The following is an 18213-nucleotide window of genomic DNA, read 5'->3' on the forward strand; positions in this document are numbered from 1 at the left end:
AGCAACCCATCCACCTTGCTCTCCTTTGCATGCACCGAGGGCGGTGCAATCTTCAAGTGTGGGGAGGTCATTCGACCGATCTCCATGGGTAACAATTTTTTTTTCAACACCAATATTAGTTAGTTATTGCATTTGCATGATAGGTTGCATGTTAGTTAGAATTTGTACATATTTTACTACCTTCTTCTTATTAGGACTACTTGGTTAGAGTGATGATTTCTTTCATTGAGGCCATCATTTCATTAGCTCACTTATCCAAATAGCCTTACCTTTTACTCTCCTTTGTTAGCCGATTTTGAGCCTACGCTTAACCCACTTGTTCTTATTTTAGCACATTACAAGCCTTAAAGCGGAAAACAATGAATGTCCTTTATTTGGATCTTTGATTGGCTTAGGCTAGTGAGTGTGAGTGTCATCCAAGAGTGGGAAAACTTTGGACATTGGTTGGGATAAAAGGATGTTTGTGTTTTGTATTTTTATATTGGGGAATTGGTACATATTCATGTATTGATTAAATGTATAGACCTTATGCATTGATGTTCTTGTATATAGTTTGAAAGAAAAAGAAAAAAATGAAAGGAAAAAGAAATAAAAGTGAAAAAGAAAAGAAAAGAAAAGAAAAGAAAAAATATATATAGAAAAAGAAAGAAAAAAAAAGAAGAGCAATAAAGGGGACAAAATGTCCCAAAGTGAAGCTCAATAAGAATCAATGCATAAGTGTTGTGAAATGAAAATAAAATGCATGAGTATGTGAAAAAGTGAGGAATGGGTAGTTAGATTAGTACTTAATTGTATAGGTCATTATATAGGTTAGGTGGGAAAGTTTAAGTTAATCAAAGATTCAAATCCTAAGTCCACTAGCCATATATGATCCTACCTTGACCCTAGCCCCATTACAACCTAAAGAAAAGACCTCATGATACATGTATGCATGCATTGAATAATTGTTGATTGTTAGAAGAAAAACAAATCTTGGAAAGCATGATTAGGGGAGAATTGAGAGAATCAACCCCAAACACCGAGCGACTAGAGTGCAAACACTTCCGGTGAGGGTTCGATGCTCAATTCCTTGATTCCCGGCTTTCATGAGCATTCTTCTCGCAAGTCTACTTGAACTTCATTTTGATATTCGAATTGGTAGGATTCATGAATCGTTATATGATCTTGGCCCTACTTGTGCACGTATGACTTGGAGGATTGATTTATTTTTAACCAAGTAGGTAAAACTATTTTGCATTTAGTTGCATATAGTTTAGGTTGCATATAGTTCATTTACATGGAATAAATGTTGATACTCTTTGTTTCTCTCTTGGCTTAAGCATGAGGACATGCTAAGGCTTAAGTGTGGGGAGGTTGACAAACCCCAATTTGACGGTTTGTTTTGCATTGAATTCAGAGTATTTTGATAACCTTTTGTCACATTTAGCCTAGGAATTAGCATGATTTTGTTATCTCTCCCATATTCGTACTTAAGTGTAAAAACATGCTTTCTAAGCCTTATTTTGATGAATTCTAGTTCTTCTTTGATTCCATAAGATGCCTTGAGGTGTTTGCTAGTGATTCCAGGATTGAAGTAGGCTAGGCATGGATCAAAGGAAGCAAGGAAGGAAGCATACAAGTGGAGAGAAGCATAAAAAGTACATAACCAATAACAAGACACTTCATTGTAATTCCTAGGGAGGACGACCCGAGGTCCAATACTTCGGTTTATAAATTTTAGGGGTTTGTACTAGTGACAAACAACTTTTTATATGAAAGGATTATTGCTCGGTTTAGAAACTATACTTGCAACGAGGATTCATTTGTGAAATTCTAAACCATCAAAAATCCATTCGTCAGTGGGAGACACCCCACCATGGTAACATCTTTCCCTTTTTTTTCCCTTTTGTACATATTGGTACAATAAGTTTAATTTCGTGTTTTGATTGGTTTGTTGGGTTTAGTTGGTAGTCTAGTATGTTAAATAAGGTTTGAGAGTATTTTGGTAGCTGTTTGGAGGTTTGAAATGCTTGGTTTGGTGCAAGAACTTGGAAAAATTTTTAAAAACAGAGCATCAACCCACACGTATGCATCACCCACGCGTACGTGTGACCCCAAGCTTTTCCACCATCCACGCGTACGCATCACCCACGCGTATGCGTGGATCCAAAATTTTCACCTCCTTACAAAATCTAGAGAGTTGTGCGAGTTTTGGGCTGGAATTGTGCGTTTCGCACAAGCCTACCCATGCGTACGTGTCACCTCACGCGTACGCGTCGCCACTCTAAATAACCCATCATGCGTACGCGTGGGTAACGCATACGCGTCGCTCCCATTTCACCTCACCACGCGCACGCGTCACTCCACGCGTATGCGTGGATTGCCCTGTCTCACCACTCTTCTTTTCTTCTCTTCTTTCCATTTTTTCTCTTCTCCTCTCTTCTTCTCTTATCTTACACATCATCCAATACTACCATACACCATCAACCATTAGTTAGTTTAGTTATTTATCTATTTAGTTAGTTTCATTTTTGTTTAATTTTTGTTTTCATGATAAGTGTTGGATTATTAATTTTTTTGTTGTTTATTGCTGCTTATTATTAACTGAATGCTATTTTAGCATAATTGTTTTTGAATATTCATTGTTGGATTCGCTTGTTGAGGTTAAAATTTTGCTACTTGGTTTTGAGATCCCAATGCCTAATGTTTGTGAATACCAAGTGAATTAGAATTGCCCTCAAGCGTCTTAAACCTTTTTAAATTGCATGATTTGGCCAACATGTGATTTGAATCCTTTTCTTTGATTAGGAAATTTCTTGATGGATGTTGTGCATTGATCTTAATGCATTGTGTTTCTTGATCATGTGCATCCATATGTTTTTGGCTTGAATGCTTTCATGCTTCTTTATTGCTTGTTTGGTTGTTTTAACCTACGAGTTAAGAGCATCTCAAGCACATTAGAATAAGTGAAGTGCATGTTCCTTTTTGTGTAACTGTGACATAGCTTTTTATGTTAGTGTGTGTGTTTTAAATCACGTGCAACTTAGAATTCACACTTACTTTTATCCATGTCACACATTGGGTCACTCACTTCATTCTAGTGATTTACCTCATTCCAACAATTTATGCTTCCTTGCTTTTGCTTTTACTTGTTTTCTTATCTGGTTTCTATTTTTCATGGAGGATGCACCATAAGCAAAAATGGAAGCAGGACAAAGAACACGCAGCAACCGGTTGATCCACCGGCTGAAGGTGGCAACTCGGAGAGTCGCCGTACCCCCTTGCTCATCTTTGAATGCACCGAGGACGGCGCAAACTTTTAAGTGTGGGGAGGTCGTCCGACCAATCGGCATTTTTGGGTGACAAGTTTCTAATCCCAACACTTTTGTATTTCATTTTTAGGTCTTTTAGGATTTTTTGTCGCATTTTCTTGTTTTGTATATATACATAATAAGCTTAGTCAAAATAATGAAATTTTCCAAGAAATTTATCTATAGGACACCCCAATTGACTTGAGTAAAAATTTTTCATGGAACTTGCTTGAATTATACATTGTTAACATGTTTTTGAGCTAAGAACACATAAGCATGTGAGATTTGAGCCTAATTATGTGGTTACATCATATAACCACTTATTTTCATTCTTGTGTGCCTTATTCTCTTTCTATGATTGTAATATTTGATTTGTTTGATTCTTTATGTCCATTATTTTGTGTATGAATGTATTTATATGATTGAGGCCATTGTTTCAATTAGCTCACTTACCCAAAAAGCTTACCCTTTATCTTCCATTGTTAGCCAACTTTGAGCTTACGATTAACCCACTTGTTCTTAATTTTAGCACATTACAAGCCTTAAAGCGAAAAACAATAAATGTCCTTCATTTGGATCTTTGATTAGCTTAGGCTAGTGAGTGTGTGTATCATTCAAGTGTGGAAAAACTTGGGACATTGGTTGAGAAAAAGGTGTGTGTTGTATCTTTATTGAAAATATTGGGAATTGGGTACACACTCATGTGTTAATTGAATATAAAATCATATGCATTGATAATTTTGTATATACTTTATTGCAAAAAAAAAAAGAAAAATATATATATATACAAAATAAATAAAAATATATATCAAAAGAAAAAAATAGAAAAAGAAAAAGAAAGAAAAAAAAAAGAAAAGCAATAAGAAGGGGACAAAATACCCCAAAGTGAAGTCTAATAATAATCAATGCATATGTGTGGTGATCAAAAAGAGAATGCATGAGTATGTGAATAAGTGAAGAATGGGTAATTAGGTTAACTTTGAAATTATATAGGTTAGGTGGGAAGCTTAAGTTAATCAAAGATTCAAATTCTAGTCCACTTGACCATATGCATCCTACCTTGACCCTAGCCCCATTACAACCTATGGAAAGTCCTCATGATATTTTTATGCATGCATGAAATAAGTGTTCATTGTTAGATGAAAAACAAATCTTAGAGAGCATGATTAGGGGAGAATTGAGTGGATCGACCCTATACACTTGAGTGACTAGAGCGGATACACATCCGGTGAGGGTTCGATTGCTCAATTACATGTTTTCACCTAGAATCCTCACTTTTCTTGCAAGTTTATAAAATCTTTAATAGCTCAATTCAATTGTGGTTTGATTTGGTTTTTAATACCTTTAGCCCTCATGTGCATATATGCTTTCTTGGAAGTTGATTTATTTTGACCGAGTAGTTGCATTCATTTAGATATATTGCATTTAGATATGTTGCATTTAGGTAGTTTGCATTGAATAAATGTTAATACCCTTTGTCTCTTTCTTGATTTTAGCATGAGGACATGCTTGGTTTAAGTGTTGGGAGATTTGATAAACCCCAATTTTGTGGTTTATCTTGTGCTTAATTTAGGGAATTTTATCGACTTTTCTCACATTTATTCAATGAAATGGTATGATTTCATGATTTTCTCCTAATTTGTGCTTAAGAGTTAAAACATGCTTTTTAGGCCTTTAATTTGCTAATTTTAATTCACCTTTGATTCTACTAGATGCCTTGATATGTTTGTTAGTGAATTCAGGTTGAAAAGGCTAGGAATGGATTAAAGGAGTGAAGAGAAAAGCATGCAAAGTGGAGAGATCATAGAAAATCAAGGATTTGGAGTACACACATTGACGTGCACGCATAACTGACGTGCACGCATAACAGACGTGCACGCATGGATATAAAGTCGCATGGCAACGCGTACGCGTGACATGACGCGTACACGTGGGAAGTAAAAATGCCAATCGACGCGTACGCGTGACCCATACATACGCGTCGCAGCTCGCACGTGACCTCATTAAAGTAAAAATGATGGGGGCAATTTTTGAGCATCCCAGACCCAAATCTAACTCATTTCTGACGCTATTACATGCAGAATTCAAGAGGGGTCAAGGGGGGAAGCAATTAGTTTAGTTTTCATCATGTTTTAGTTAGTTTCTAGCGAGAGAAGCTCTCTCTTCTCTCTAGAATTAGGTTAGATGTAGGTTAGGATTTCTTTAGATCTAGGTTTAATTCATGCCTTGATTTACTTTTCATTTTCAATTTCTTATTCCTTTACCTTTGCTTTCCTAGTTTAGTATTTTACTCTTTGTATTTGTTTATCTTATTGTTGATGCACTCTTGTTTCTTCTATTTTTCTTTAATGCAATTTATGTTTGATTTCTTTTATTGTTGAATTGCTTTGTTGTTGTTAATTTCTTACAATTAGTAGTTGTAGATTTATATTTCTTGCAATCTTATTTTGCCTTCCTTTTATGCCTTTCAAGTGTTTGACAAAATGCTTGGAAGGATGTTAGAGTAGATTTTTGTGTTCTTGCCTTGGGATGGTAACTTAGGTGAACTTGAGTTACTAATGTCCAAGTGTTGATAATTGGTATCCATTGACTCTAGCTTCCACTAAGTTAATTAGTGAGGTGGCTAGGACTTGTGGACTAGGATTGGTGTAGCTCATTTGACTTTCCTTTACTTGTTAGAGGATGACTTAATGGGATTGATCCTTGCAATTATCATGTTGTGGAAGTAACAAGGATAAAGATCCTTAACCATCAACCTTTGCCAAGACCTTTTTATCATTAGAGTTTCATTTACTTTCTTGCCATTTATCTTTCATGTTCCTTTATTCAAAACCCCAAAATACTTATCCCATAACCAATAACAAGAACACTTCCCTGTAATTCCTTGAGAGATGACCCGAGGTTTAAATACTTCGATTTATTTTTATTGGGGTTTGTACTTGTGACAAACAAATTTTTGATTGAGGAATTGTTTGTTGGTTTAGAACTATACTTGCAACGAGATTTTATTTGTGAAATTCTACACCATACGAAAAATCTTTTCATCAACGGTGTGAAGTTTACAGATAGAGAACCACTGAGTGTTTTCATAAGGTCATCTAATACACTGTTGGATCAGAAGACCAGTATATTGCAGAAGTTAGGCGCTTGTGGCACAAAGTAGGTGAAGAAGCTGTTCTACAAGATTCCTATTGCGGTTGTGTCAACCAGCGTGCAATATGAAACATTTGTGTTATGATCAGATGAAGATATGCAGGTGTTATTTCATTGTCACCAGAGTTTCCCAGAAGTGAGGATACACGAGTTGTTTATGAAGCTAAAACATGGCATCGATAGTTCTAGGGCATCCGCGCCAAACCCTCAGTTGAACACGATGGGTGGTGCCTCTACCTCGATGCCCGTCGTTGCACCTGAGTGTTTGTTGGAGTATCGGCCAGCTGGAGTATCGGCCAGCTGGTCCAGTTGGGGTATTCACCTTAGCCCGTCCATCTCCAGATGTTGGACATGAGGGGAAACCAGATCGGGTTGAAAATGCGATGCTAGAGCATGATTCGGATGAAGAGCCTGCTGACATTGGAGGGGACAGCGATGATGATATTCCGACAAACCCAGCAACATGTCAACCACCGTCAAGTACTGGCACAAATGAGCAACCTGCACACTATTCTACCCTAAATTTGGAAGCCGTCGGCCAAGATCCGGAGTCAGTTCCAACCTTTGGGGGTCAAGGTTTGCACGAGGAAAATTTTGTAGTTGAATTTCAAGTTGGGCAATCTTTCCAAAGTAAGGAGAAAGTTGTTCTTTGTGTAAAGAAGTACAACATTCGCCGTGGTGTTGAGTACAGAGTGATGGATTCGGATCATCTTAAGTACCATGGGAGATGCAAGGAGTTTGGCAAAGGTTGCACGTGGATTATTCGCATCAACCTTCGAACGCGAAAGGGCACCTGGGATGTTCGATGGTACAACGGACCGCACACATGCTTGGCTACATTGATATCAAGCGACCACCGACAGCTTGATTATCACGTGATCTGTGCAAAAATATTTCCTCTAGTTCGAGCCAATGCGGCGGTATCGATAAAGATGTTGCAAGAAGCTACCGAAGCAACGTACGGGTTCAGGCCAACTTACAGGAAGACGTGGTTGGTAAAACAGAAGGCATTAGCACAGATATACGGGGACTAGGAAGAGTCCTATGCCGAGCTACCTCATTTGATCCTTGGTGTGCAATCTACCATGGAGGGGCCCGTTGCCTTGCTGAAGACGTCTCCGGTTCGAGTCGGTGATGACGTTGACGACTCCACTGTCTACTTTCATTGTCTTTCATGGACATTTCCTCCTTGTATTGAAGCCTTCTGACATTGCAAGCCATTGGTCAGCATAGACGGTACTCATCTGTATGGCAAGTATGGCAGGACTTTGCTACTAGCCGTCGCCCAAGATAGGAACTCCAACATCTTGCCTATTGCTTTCAGTCTCGTGGAGGGGGAAAATGCCGAGTCGTAGTCTTTCTTCCTGACCAACCTGCGCCAACATGTGACTCCGCAACAAGGGATACTGGTCATCTCGGATAGGCACAACGGCATCAAGGCTGGACTAGAGTCACCTAACAGTGGGTGGTTACCCCCTCATGCGTATCGAGCATTCTGTATTCGGCATGTTGCAGCTAACTCCACACTCAGTTTCAAGGGCACGGATGCAAAGTGTTTGCTTGTGAACACTACTTATGTGAAGATTGAGGCAGAGTTTCACTATTGGTTTGATATAATGCGGACTGAGAATCCGGCAATGTGTGATTGGGCGAAGAAAATAGACTATGATAAGTGGACTTAGCACCAGGATGGTGGCAGACGATTCGGTCACATGACGACCAATATATCTGAGTGTGTTATTTCTATTCTGAAGGATACACGAAATGTTCCGGTTACCGCCCTAGTGAAGTCCACATACGGTCAGCTGGCGGAGTTGTTTGTGATTCGTGGTCAAACGGCAGAGGCTCAGTTGGCTAGCGGTGCCAAGTTTTGCCAGTCCTTTATGAAGGCGATGGAGCGCAACATTAGAGACTCCAGGTGCTTCACTGTCACCCTATTCGATAGACACCAGTCTGAGTAACCGTTGCCGAGACGACACCGACCGGGAGCTTTTCACTTGGGACGTACCGAGTCTCCCTTTAGGATCGTACATGCGACTATGGATACTTTCAGGCTCTCCATTATCCATGTTTCCATGCGATTGCATGTTGTGCCCAGTCACGGCTTGACTGGTCTATCTATGTCGACAAAGTTTACACCATGCAGAAGGTGTTCAGGGTGTACCAGATGGGTTTTGTGCTGCCAATTCCAGAGGGACTTTGGCCACCTTATGATGGTCTGACTATTATTCTGGATCCTAGCTTGAGGCGTTACCGTGATGGGCAACCGAGGTCTACTAGAATCCAGAACACCATGGATGAGGCCGACCCTAACCGACCGAAGCGATGCGGCCTCTGCAAACAGCCCGGGCACACGCGTAGATCTTGTCTCCAGAGAGGCTCCACCGTAGTTGGTAATTCGTAGGATTTGTTGTGTTTGTGCTTTTAGTTTTTGAATTTTATTTTCTCATGTAACAATTTACGTATTCTGGTGTTAGTGTTACTGCCTTGTGGCTATTATATTTTGTATGGCTTCATATATTTGTATGATGGTTATGAACTAGTTACTTATGACTTTATATTTGTATGCCTTGATATATTTTGCATTATGGTTTCTTACTGTTATACTGGTTTTCATTAATTTGTACCATTGTGCCACGCCGTTGATAATCCGCTACAAGGTCTCGCAGAATACACTATGGGCCTCTCTCTTCATAAACCGCTACAGGGTATGTTTTTGCTTCTGAACGTAATCCGCGATAGGGTGTAGCAGATTACGTGTAAATGGAATCTGCGTTAGGGTGTCGCGGATTACATATAGTGAGGTTTGTTGCATTTGCGTCTAGTTTTTCCTATTGTTGTATTTACGTAACACTTTCCTTCATTCATTTTATTTATGTAAATTGCCCACAGATTTATATAGATACTCACTGCTTTATATAAGTAGCACTATCTTTTGCCATCATTCAATAAGAAATACATAAAGAAAATACCTAACCTCTTCTTGCCACTACTTTACCTCTTTCTCATTGTTGTTTTACTCTGTCTCTTCATTCTAAGGTTGAGCCCATGTCATTTTAAGATGCCAAAATTCACTCTTATTGGTGTAATACAATGAAGAACGAGCTTGTTGCTTTTGAGATGAACAAAACTTAGTCCCTTGTTGACTGCCCTACTATATTAAACCAATTGAAAGTAAATAGATTTAGCACATCAAACGTAAATTTAATGGTTCAATTGATAGATATAAGACACGTTTTATAGCAAAGGGTTCACACAAATTAAAGATATTAATTTTTTGAAAACCTTCTCTCTGGCTGTAAAGCTTGCAATCATCATATTAGTTCTTCCCTTAGCGTGTATTAAGCATTGGCACATTCATGAATCAGATGTGAACAATACATTTCTACACACATTTGTATGGTTTACAGTAGTCAAATTGCATATGGTATGAAAACTCAGCTTTTACTTTCTCATGGATATTAACATATTATTTCTGATTATAGCTTATTTATTAAGTTCATTGGTACTGAAATTTCTATACTTATAGTTTATGTTGATGATATAGTTCTTACTAAAAATTCTATTTACAAGCTAGCTGCCAATATTTTAAAATAAATATTTGGATCCCTTAAAGTATTTTTTAGACATTGAAGTTGCTCAATCAATCTAAGGAATTTCGTTGTCTTAGAAAAAATATTGTTGAGACCTTTTAGAAGTCTTTTTGCTTATTGGGTGCAAAGTGGGCTTCGGTTCCCATAGATAATGCTACAAGATTGTATCAAAATAGTAGCTCCCTTCTATTTAACCCCTTCCTTTATTGTCGATTGGTTAGACGCCTTATTTATTTAACCACTAATTGACCTGATATCATATATGCCACACAACAGTTAAAGCAGTTTATGACTTCTCCTATTCAAGCGCACCTTCAAGTTGGCACTCGCATTCTGAGGTATTTGGAAGGAAGTATGGGCAAAAGCATTTTTTTTCTAAGAAATTCTGCACTTCAGATTTTTTGATTCAGCGACTTTGATTGGGTTGGATGCCCTGATATCCAACATTCATTAACTAGATATTTGTCACGGTAAATTTTAGAAGGTTAGATTTAACAGTGTTTGTATAGTTTTCTGGAGTGTTTGAGAATACTCTAGATGGTTCCGGAACATTCTAGAATGTCCTAGAAGGTCCCAGAATACCCTAGAAGGTTCTAGAAGACTCTGGAAGGTCATAGAGTATTCTAGAAGAGTGTAGATGTATATAGAAGTATAAAGAGTGGTATAGAATAATCTAGAAACATTTAAAGAGTTGTGGTAGGATAGATATTTGTTAAGAAGGTTCTGGATGATTAATCTGGACCGTTGATTAGATTTAATCCTAACCATCCATTGAGGAGGTGGATGGCTATAAATAGGGGTAAGAGTTAGAGTTTGGGTGTATGTGAATCATTTGTAACCACACTTGAGCAATAAAGTGTTCTTCCACCAAAGCTTCCTTTCTCTTGTGTTCTCTTGTATTCTTAGCTTTCTTGCTAAGTATTGAGGGTTAGGCTGACTTGATCTTAGCTCAAGAGGTTGAGTAAGTCCGAGTGCCGGCACGGTAACGTTGGAGTGTGTCCAAGGCCGTGACAATTTGGTATCAGAGCCAGGTTTGAGAGGGAGCACAAGTGATTTGTGGGTATGGCTTCTAGTATCACCATGGAGCATATTGAGTCTCAAAGGGGAAGGAATGCTATTCCTTCTCAACAAGGAGGCAAGAAGGTCCGTTCTTCAAGTGAGCCTAGAGGTAAGGGCTCTAACTTCCTAGAAGAGAGAGTTTCTGTGTTGGAGAATGTTCTATCCTCTATGGATGAGCGTTTCCAAAGGATAGAACATGATAAGGAGACGCTCGAGGCTCACGTGTTAGGAGAACTAGATGCTTTCAAAGAAAGCATGCTCCAAATCGAAGAGAAGCTTGAGAATTCCTTAAAGCTATTTGAGGAAGTTCGAGTTTGGTTCGAGGAGGCAAAATCTCGACCAACCATTATAAGGGAGACGACAAAGATTGATCTCCCCAAGCCAAAAGAGTTCAAGGGCGTAAAGGGACGCTCGCGAGGTGGAGGACTTCATATGGCAAATGGAGAGGTACTTCGAAGGTCAAGGGGTAGTCGAAGAAGCAATAAAGGTACGCACTGCAGCTCTCTACCTTTCTGATAATGCTACTTTGTGGTGGAGGAGAAAGTGCGTAGATATGAAAAAGGGTACTTGCAACATAGCCACATGGGAAGATTTCAAAAGGGGGTTGAAAAGACAATTCTTCCCTGAGAATGTGGTTTATGAAGCAAGGAAGAAGTTGAGGGAGTTGAAGCACAAGAGTACGATTAGCGACTACGTAAAGGAGTTCACTACTCTCACACTTCAAATCCCCAACTTAGCATAAGAGGATGCATTGTTCTTCTTCATTGATAGACTTCAACCTTGGGCAAAGCAAGAACTACAAAGAAGGAATGTTAAGGATGTCGATGAGGCCATCGTGGTGGCCGAATCACTCACTGAGTATCATAGGGGAGACTCTAAACCTAAGTCTTCCTCCAAGCCTAGTTCTGCTAAAGGTGGGGGAGACAAGGGGAAGAGCTTCTCAACCAAGAAAGAAGGAAAATACTCTTCAAAGAAAGAGTACGAAGAAAAGAAGAAGGCTTTCGTGCCCAAAGGAGGATGCTTCGTGTGCAAGGGACCACACCAAATGAAGGATTGTCCCAAGCTAGGGACTTTGGCATCTATCGCCAAGGAACGAGAAGCTCAAACTCAAGTAACTGAGTGTGTTGGATCTATCCAACACATGAATGCTGTGAAGGGCAAAGAGGCAAGCACTACAGAAAAGAAAGGCTTGATGTATGTCAAAGCCTTTATCAATGAAAACCCGTTATGGCTATGATCGACACTGGTGCTATACACAACTTCATCACGCCTGATGAAGCAAAGAGGCTTGGGTTGAAGATCACCGAAAAGAATGGCTGGTTCAAACCCGTGAATACCAAGGGTGAACCCCTTAAGGGAGTAGCAAAAGGGGTTGAGATGACTCTTGGTTCTTGGAAGGGACTTGTGGATTTCTCAGTAGCACCCATGGACGATTTTAAAATAGTCATCGGACTCGATTTGCAAAGAAAAGTAAATATAATACCTATGCCATACTACGACGTAGTATGCGTCATGGAGAAAGGGTCTCCATGCATGGTCCCTACAGTCTCTAAAGTTGGAGGACCACCGATACTGTCTGCCATGCAACTCAAGAAAGGGTTCAAGAAGGGAGAGACTACATATTTGGCTCTATTACAAGAGGAGTCAACATCCGAAAGAGAAGACGTTCCTCCCAAAATCAAGGAAGTCCTTGAAGAAAATAAGGATGTGATGCCTCCCGAGTTGCTAAAACAACTACCACCTAGGAGGAAGGTGGACCACAAGATTGAATTGGAGTTAGGAGAAAAGCCGCCCGCCTCAACACCTTATAGGATGGCACCGCTAGAACTCGATGAGTTGAAGAAGCAACTCAAGGATTTGCTAGATGCTGGGTTCATCCGTCCATCGAAGGCACCTTATGGCGCACCAGTCTTGTTCCAAAAGAAGCATGATGGTTCATTGAGACTATGCATTGACTATCAAGCACTTAACAAGGTAACCATCAAGAACAAATACCCCATTCCTTTGATAGCCGATTTGTTTGATCAACTTGGTAGAGCTAAGTAGTTCTCAAAGCTAAATTTGAGGTCAGGATATCACCAAGTGAGAATTGCCGATGGTGATGAACCTAAGACCACGTGTGTCACGAGGTATAGATCGTATGAGTGGTTGGTGATGCCTTTTGGCTTGACCAATGCTCCTACGACCTTCTGTACCTTGATGAACAAGATTTTTCGACCTTACCTTGATCGGTTTGTAGTGGTCTACTTGGATGACATTGTTGTCTATAGCAATACTTTGGAGGAACATGTAGAACACTTACGAACCGTGTTCAAGATCTTGCGAGAGAATAACCTATATGTGAAGAAGGAAAAGTGTTCCTTTGCAAGGGACGAAGTCCACTTCTTGGGACACATCATTAAAGATGGAACTCTCTGCATGGATCAAGAAAAAGTGAAGGCTATCAAAGAGTGGGAACCTCCAAACAAGGTATCTGAATTGAGGTTATTCCTTGGGTTGGCTAATTACTATCGGAGGTTTATCAAGGGATACTCTGCCAAGGCTGCACCATTAACTGATCTTCTCAAGAAGAACCACTCTTGGGAATGGTCAAAGGAGTGTCAAAAGGCTTTTGATGAGTTGAAGGCTGCTATCACAGAAGGACCAGTACTAGTACTACCCAACTACTCAAAGGTGTTTGAAGTCCACACTGTTGCTTCTGACTACGCTATTGGAGGAGTTCTGATACAAGAAGGATATCCTATTGCCTTTGAGAGTCGCAAGTTGAATGATACAGAGAAGCGATACACTATCCAAGAGAAGAAGATGACCGCGGTGGTGCATGCATTGTCTGAGAACTTGGCGTCACTACTTGCTTGGTTCACACTTCATCGTCAAGACAGACAATGTGGCTACAAGCTACTTCCAAACTCAAAAGAAGTTAAGCCCCAAACAAGCTAGGTGGCAAGACTTCTTGGCTGAGTTTGATTTTGAATTCGAATACAAGTCAGGCAAGACTAATGTGGTAGCAGATGTGCTGAGTCGCAAGGCTGAGTTAGCAGCCATTTCTATGGTTGAAGGAGATATTATGCATATCATCAAGGAAGGGTTGCATCACGATCCATTAGCCAAGAAGTTGGTGGAGTTGGCTAGAGAAGGTAAGACCAAAAGATTTTGGTTAGAAAACGACCTTCTCTACACTAAAGGGAGAAGACTATACATCCCTAAATGGGAAAATCTAAGAAGAAAATTAGTGAGGGAATGCCACGACACCAAGTGGGCTGGTCACCAAGGTCAGCGAAGGACCTTGGTACTCATTGAATCTTCTTATTATTGGCCTCAAATGAGAGATGAAGTGGAGAGTTATGTGAAGACTTGTCTTGTGTGCCAACAAGATAAGATTGAAAACAAGACACAAAGCGGGTTGTTGGAAACTCTGCCTCCCTCAGAGCGACCGTGGGAAAGTGTCTCTCTAGATTTCATCTCTGCCTTACCGAAGTCCGAGGGGTTTGGATCTATTCTCGTGGTAGTGGATCGATTTTTGAAGTATGCTACCTTTATACCTGCCCCTACTGACTGCACTGCTGAGGAAGTAGCACGACTATTCTTCAAGAATGTGGTGAAGTACTGGGGATTGCCTAAGAGCATCATTAGTGATCGAGATCCATGCTTCACAGGACGACTATGGACAGAGCTGTTCAAACTCCTTGGGTCAGAGCTTCATTTCTCAACAAGCTTCCATCCTCAAACCGATGGGCAGACTGAGAGAGTGAATGCCTTACTTGAGTGTTACTTGAGGCATTTTGTAAGCGCTAATCAGAAGGATTGGACAAAACTCCTAGACATTGCTCAATTCTCATACAATCTGCAAAGGAGTGAGTCTACAGGGAAGAGCCCATTCGAGATTGTGAGTATGCTTAAACCATATCATGGAGACCAAGACGAACCGAGTAGAGGTGACTCAAGTCGCGCTCCGCTGGTGGTAATTAGATCCTTCGATAAAGAAATCGAAGAGATCTTAGCTAATCGCATCGTACGACGAAGAGGGGTACCACCAAGTATCCAATACTTGATCAAGTGGAAAAGGCTCCCGATAACCGAAGCTAGCTGGAAAACTCACAAAGATCTGTGGCAATTCCAAGAACACCTAGAGCGCTATCATGAACAGAACGCGACGAGGACGTCTACGCATTAGGTGGGGGAGAATGTCACGGTAAATTTTAAAAGGTTAGATTTAACAGTGTTTGTATAGTTTTCTGGAGTGTTTGAGAATACTCTAGATGGTTCCGGAACGTTCTAGAATGTCCTAGAAGGTCCCGGAATACCCTAGAAAGTTCTAGAAGACTCTGGAAGGTCATAGAGTATTCTAGAAGAGTGTAGATGTATATAGAAGTATAAAGAGTGGTATGGAATAATCTAGAAACATTTAGAGAGTTGTGGTAGGATAGATATTTGTAAAGAAGGTTCTGGATGATTAATCTGGACCGTTGATTAGATTTAATCCTAACCATCCATTAAGGAGATGGATGGCTATAAATAGGGGTAAGAGTTAGAGTTTGGGTGTGTGTGAATCATTTGTAACCACACTTGAGCAATAAAGTGTTCTTCCACCAAAGCTTCCTTTCTCTTGTGTTCTCTTGTATTCTTAGCTTTCTTGCTAAGTATTGAGGGTTAGGCTGACTTGGTCTTAGCTCAAGAGGTTGAGTAAGTCCGAGTGCCGGCACGGTAGCGTTGGAGTGTGTCCAAGGCCGTGACATATTGCTTCTTTTTGGGCGAGTCTTTGATTTTTTGGAAGACCAAAAAACAAAGCACCATTGCCCGTTCTTCTACGGAAATTGAATATCATGCCCTTGCTAACACTACATCTGAACTTCAACCGTTGCTAAACATATTATAATTTCTTTCCATCAGCATTGATCAGCCCCAGTTCTCTACTATGATAATTAAAGCGCCTTTCATATTAAGGGTAATCCCGTATTTCATGAATATACCAAACATTTAGAAGTTGATGAATGAAACTTCTTATTTCTTCTTCAGGCTAGTTGACATTCTTACTAATTTTCTATCTCTTCATCTTTTTCATCTTAATATTTGTAAGTTTAGTGTTTTGGACATTTTTTACCCTCCAGCTTGTGGAGATGTATTAAATCAACCATCTTTATCAACCCATGACTCCAGCAAAAGGATTTCAAATAAGCCACTCAACAAATGAGTTAATCTATTGCATCATAATTTTTTTTATTTCTTATATCTTACCAGTATTTCTTCTAGAAAATAAGTTAGTTATGGTGACTCATCACCTTGCAAATTAATAGAATCTTTTCACTGATTTTATTATTATAACAGATTTATAAAGATATTCATTGTTGTATATATGTAGTATTATCTTTTGCCATTATTCAATAAAAAATACATAAAGAATCGAAAATACCAGAATTTTTCTTACAATCTAAATTTTGTTAAGTAGGATTAAAAAAGATTTTTTTCTTTCTCTATTTTCGTTATTCTAAAATTTTATCTATTTTTATATCATTTTTTAATTAAATAAATTTGTGTTTTAAGTATGGTTCTGAAAACTAGACCAGATTGGTCGGTCAAATCGGTCTAACCTAGAATCGACGATGCTAACAGTCCGGTCTCATGCCTAAACCCGTCTAAGAAAGAACTGGCCAAAAATCGTTGAACCGGTCGAAAATCGGTCAGTTAGACCAGACTGAGAACCGACCGGTTCTTCTTAAACGACGCTGTTTTGAATTTTTTGTTGATGATTTATTGATTTCAGAGTTTTTGTTAATTATTTGTTGTTGTTTTTTCAATTTTTATTGATGATTTATTTGATTTCTGGCACGTTATGATGCTGCTGTTGTTGATTGTGTTGATAAGAACTGCTATTTTTGAATTTATACAAATACTTTTTCCTTATGAAAGCTTATGGCAGGAATTGTGTATATTATAATTCTTTCTCAATGTATTCTAGAGGTATTTGCTTTAAATTTTAGGGCCAATGTTTTTGACTTGGTTAGTTTTTTTGTTTTCCATCCCTTATAATTGTTACTTATATCTATGAAGAAAGAAAGAGAATGCATAACATGTTTCCAAGTTATGCTGATCATCAGTGATTATATGATTATATGTACTGCGGTTTTTTGTTTGATATTAATTAATCTCATAAGATTTAATTTCTTTGTGCTATCTTTTTAAAATTGGCTTATATGACTCAATTTATGAATTTTTACCATCATCTAAAAACACATTTGATTGGTTGTTTGAAAAATATTTAATACTATCAATGTATTAACTATTAAATAAACATATTCTGTAATTTTATATTATAATAATAAATATCTATTCTATATTTTTTATTGTGTTGATGTTTCATTAATTATTTAACTATTCTATCATTTATTTATTTATTATTTTATTCTAAAACGATTTTTTCGATTAAATTAAAATTAAACGGATTAGACTTAGTAACTAAAACAGTTTAATGACCAATCCAATTCTCATATAACCTTGATTTCAAGGCAATGTTTTGTGCTTATCTATCTAGGAGAACTGAGAAGCAAAGACAATAAAAATAGTGAAAAAAAATCAAATACTATTTATGTATCTCGTTTGACAAAAATATAAAACAAGACCAAAAGAAAAAATAAATATTATTATCTTTGTTGAACTACGAGTGACTCGGTCACTAGAACAGAACCAGAGATGGGATATTGTAAAGATTTTCTGATCTGTTTCCAAGTTTTGTCTTTACATTTGTAACACAAGAGAAGTTCGATGTAAGAACCTCTTTGGAGATGGGGAAACCTAGATGTCATTTGTACTACAACGTATCACGTTTATTTTGTCTTTACATTTTGAAAAATATAAAACAATAAATATATTATATTTACAAAAAAAATCACATTAAAATAAATAAAATAACATATATAGTTATAAATAAATATAGAATAAATTATTTGATAACTAATTTAATTTATTGTGTGCAGATAATATTTTTGATAAAATAATTTTTAATATTTTTGTTCATTGTATCCATAACAAACGTATATAATTGTGTATCTCTTATCTTGTTGAAAAGATATATAAGAATGCAAACACGCACGCTTAATATTTATGGCACTTCTATCATGAAA

The 18213-nt window shown here is 38.3% G+C and overlaps 1 protein-coding gene across 1 annotated transcript in view; it reads left to right on the forward strand.

Moving 5' to 3' along the window:
- LOC107615730 overlaps positions 1-7477 on the forward strand; it is a 13364-nt gene extending 5887 nt beyond the window's left edge. Inside the window, exons 2-3 of the mRNA XM_016317767.1 lie at positions 6533-6633; positions 6728-7477. Coding sequence (XP_016173253.1) covers positions 6533-6633; positions 6728-7477 — 851 coding nt within the window. The remainder of the gene's footprint in view (positions 1-6532; positions 6634-6727) is intronic.

The sequence above is a fragment of the Arachis ipaensis genome, chromosome B09, assembly GCF_000816755.2.
Source record: "Arachis ipaensis cultivar K30076 chromosome B09, Araip1.1, whole genome shotgun sequence".
Lineage (NCBI taxonomy): Eukaryota > Viridiplantae > Streptophyta > Magnoliopsida > Fabales > Fabaceae > Arachis > Arachis ipaensis.